The 2,567-nt window shown below is 41.9% G+C and overlaps 1 protein-coding gene across 6 annotated transcripts in view; it reads right to left on the bottom strand.

The window, feature by feature from the left end:
- The window catches only part of dop1a (DOP1 leucine zipper like protein A), a 37,811-nt gene that overhangs the window by 28,264 nt on the left and 6,980 nt on the right, over positions 1-2,567 (bottom strand). For all 6 annotated transcript variants that reach the window (XM_015017349.1, XM_015017388.1, XM_015017357.1 and 3 more), the window contains exons 2-4: positions 2,288-2,484; positions 2,029-2,210; positions 1,754-1,924 (exon numbers count right to left, since the gene is read on the bottom strand). In XM_015017349.1, coding sequence (XP_014872835.1) covers positions 1,754-1,924; positions 2,029-2,210; positions 2,288-2,425 — 491 coding nt within the window. In that variant the 5' untranslated portion in view covers positions 2,426-2,484. The remainder of the gene's footprint in view (positions 1-1,753; positions 1,925-2,028; positions 2,211-2,287; positions 2,485-2,567) is intronic.

Below are 2,567 nucleotides of genomic sequence, written 5' to 3'. Positions count from 1 at the left end.
ATATATACACATACACATACATCTATAGACCTGTCTATATATCTACGTATATGTATGTATATATACACGTGCAATTTTCCATGTATTTATACAATTTTATTTAATTAAAAAAAAATGTGGAGGGCCCCCTGCTGGTCAGGTGCCCTTGGAATTGTCCTAACTTTTCCCCCCTATACGACGCCACTGGCCTAAACCTTATTCTTATCCTAACCCTGTCCCTAACCATTACATGCTTAACACTAACCAAAACTCAATTCACACCTTAGTCCTAAATCTAACCCCTGACCAGACTTCGGTCCCCACAAGGAGCAATTGGTCCCCACAACATAGTATGTGTCAGCAAAATCGTCCCCACAAGATATTACAAACAAACGTGTACACACACACAGAGACGATGACACCAGCTCTAAACGGGAAACGATCCACAGAGGGAGACTTGGCAGTGAAATTGTTGTTCCACTCACCAGGTTTAAAACAATATTTCTGCACAAGCTAGAGTAAAATGGGATTTGAAATAAATTAATTTGGAAGCAAACAATTGTAATATATTCCTTAACTTGTAAGTCACTACCTCTTAGACTTTGAACACTGCAGTGTGGCCAATATGCAGCCTTTTACCAACAGGTTTCAAAAGGCTGGAGTGCTGCGTGACTAAGAGGACGGAACAAACTCAAGATCGAATTTGCCTCGAGACGAAAGTGAGAGTGACTGAGGAAGCGTGTGTGAGGTTGCTCAATTCCAATACTGAAGAAGAGGAAGATGAGCCTAGTGGATGTAGTGCACAGGAGGAAGATGAAGATGGAGATCAATGACTTCACCTGGTAGGCCACTGTATTGTATTTTTGAAGCTGCTGTGTTACAGGCATTGTTTGGAAAAAGTAAAAAAAATAAAAAAAATAAAATCTCTCTGTGTAAATATCTCATTTTACCACCTTATAGACAAGTGAAGGCCATTCATGTACAATTTTTTAATTCTGTACAATTTTAGTGGAACCGGCTTCTATTCAGGTGTGCTCAATAGTCTGGAAATTCATTTCAAAGCACATTTTAAAAAATATTATGAAAAAAATTTAAATGCCTCCTCTGTGTGGAAAGTAAAATTGCTCACAATCTTCTATTACAAGGCCAGAATTTAGGCAATCTTTTTTCAGTCACACATTGCCAGAGGTGTAACATTTCTGTCCGTATGATTTGACCTCAGTTTTAAATCATCAGATTATTACTTAAGGAATAATAATATATAAACAATGTTTTGGAAAAAAGACATATGCTGTTGCCAGAAATGCTGAGCTGCTTGGTCCACAATGACATTCCTGGTACTGGAGCGCCCTCTAGTGTCTAGCCAGATTTCACTTTAAAATAACAGAAAAAAAAAAGTCTTGCATCAAGACTTAAAGTGACCGACTTGTGTGCATTTTCAAAGCACATAGTGCCATTTCATAGCACAATCAAATAAGTATGTTACGGCGCCAGGTGCACTCAGGCGTTTTGCACAGCTGAATGGTTGCCATGCTAAATTAAATGATTTCTCAAATATGCATCAAAAGAGTCAAATTAACACTCCTGCTATGCTTTGATGAGGGAATAACATTATGGGATGATGTAAACCTCAAAAAAGTCAATTTTCACAATATTAATATCATCAACATTCTTTTATTTCCACCTAGTGCGCCAAGAGATCCCCTCCAAATAGTTTTCTCCTTGGTGTGCGCTCATTCTTACTGTTGTTGCAGCAGCACTTCTCTTTTCCTACCTGTCGTAATACTCTGAACCTTCCTCCAGACCAGGCAGGACGCCGGTCAGTAAGCCCTGCAGGCCTGGTTTGAGAGTCTTCCCCAGGGGCAAGTAGTAGGTTTCATAGAGCCCCAGCAACACAGGCTTCACAGACATAGCAGCGTTGGAGAGTAGTGGGAAGAGTCCCGAGCTGCAGCGACAACAACCAGAACCAGAACAGAACCGACATTAACTTCTGAAATATTTTGACAAAAAAAAAAAGTTAGAGTTAGTTCTGGCTGGGATCAGGTTTACCTGTACAGAAAGAGGTCTTTGGCCAGCCTCTTGGGCCCAATGATCTTGAAAATGATCTCGTAGGTCTCCAAGGCCTTCCGGTGGACGCCGCTGGGCAGGGCCGGGTGGAGGCACTGGGCCAGCCGTTTGCCTATTGTCAGCTTTTTGGGGACAACCTGATATTTTGCATTGTTCTGCAAAACCTGGAAAGAGACAAAACTATGTCAGTCTGTGAAGTTGTTTAGAGAAATCGCTTGCTGAGGTCCTGCTTCACTCTGACCTTGTTGAGCTTGCCCAGTGCGGAGATGAGGTCGGCCCACTCGCTGGAGTACTCAAAGTTCTTGAGGGCTTTGTCCACTGCTGCCACATAGTTCCTGTACTTTGAGTCGCTGAGCAGCTCCACTTCCTCTGCATTCATTCTCCCGGCTGGTTTTTACGCTCACGCAACAACTCAAGCCATTCATAGAAACATCAACCCTGCAACGGCAGGATATTTTTGAAACAAATCAAAACGATAAGGAAACACTGCTTGCCCAATTCTTTGAGGCTAGTGCAAACCC

The sequence above is a fragment of the Poecilia latipinna genome, unplaced genomic scaffold, assembly GCF_001443285.1.
Source record: "Poecilia latipinna isolate Pla-1442-1.1 unplaced genomic scaffold, P_latipinna-1.0 Scaffold76, whole genome shotgun sequence".
In the NCBI taxonomy this organism is placed as follows: domain Eukaryota; kingdom Metazoa; phylum Chordata; class Actinopteri; order Cyprinodontiformes; family Poeciliidae; genus Poecilia; species Poecilia latipinna.
This window is presented reverse-complemented; position numbering and strand designations above follow the sequence as displayed.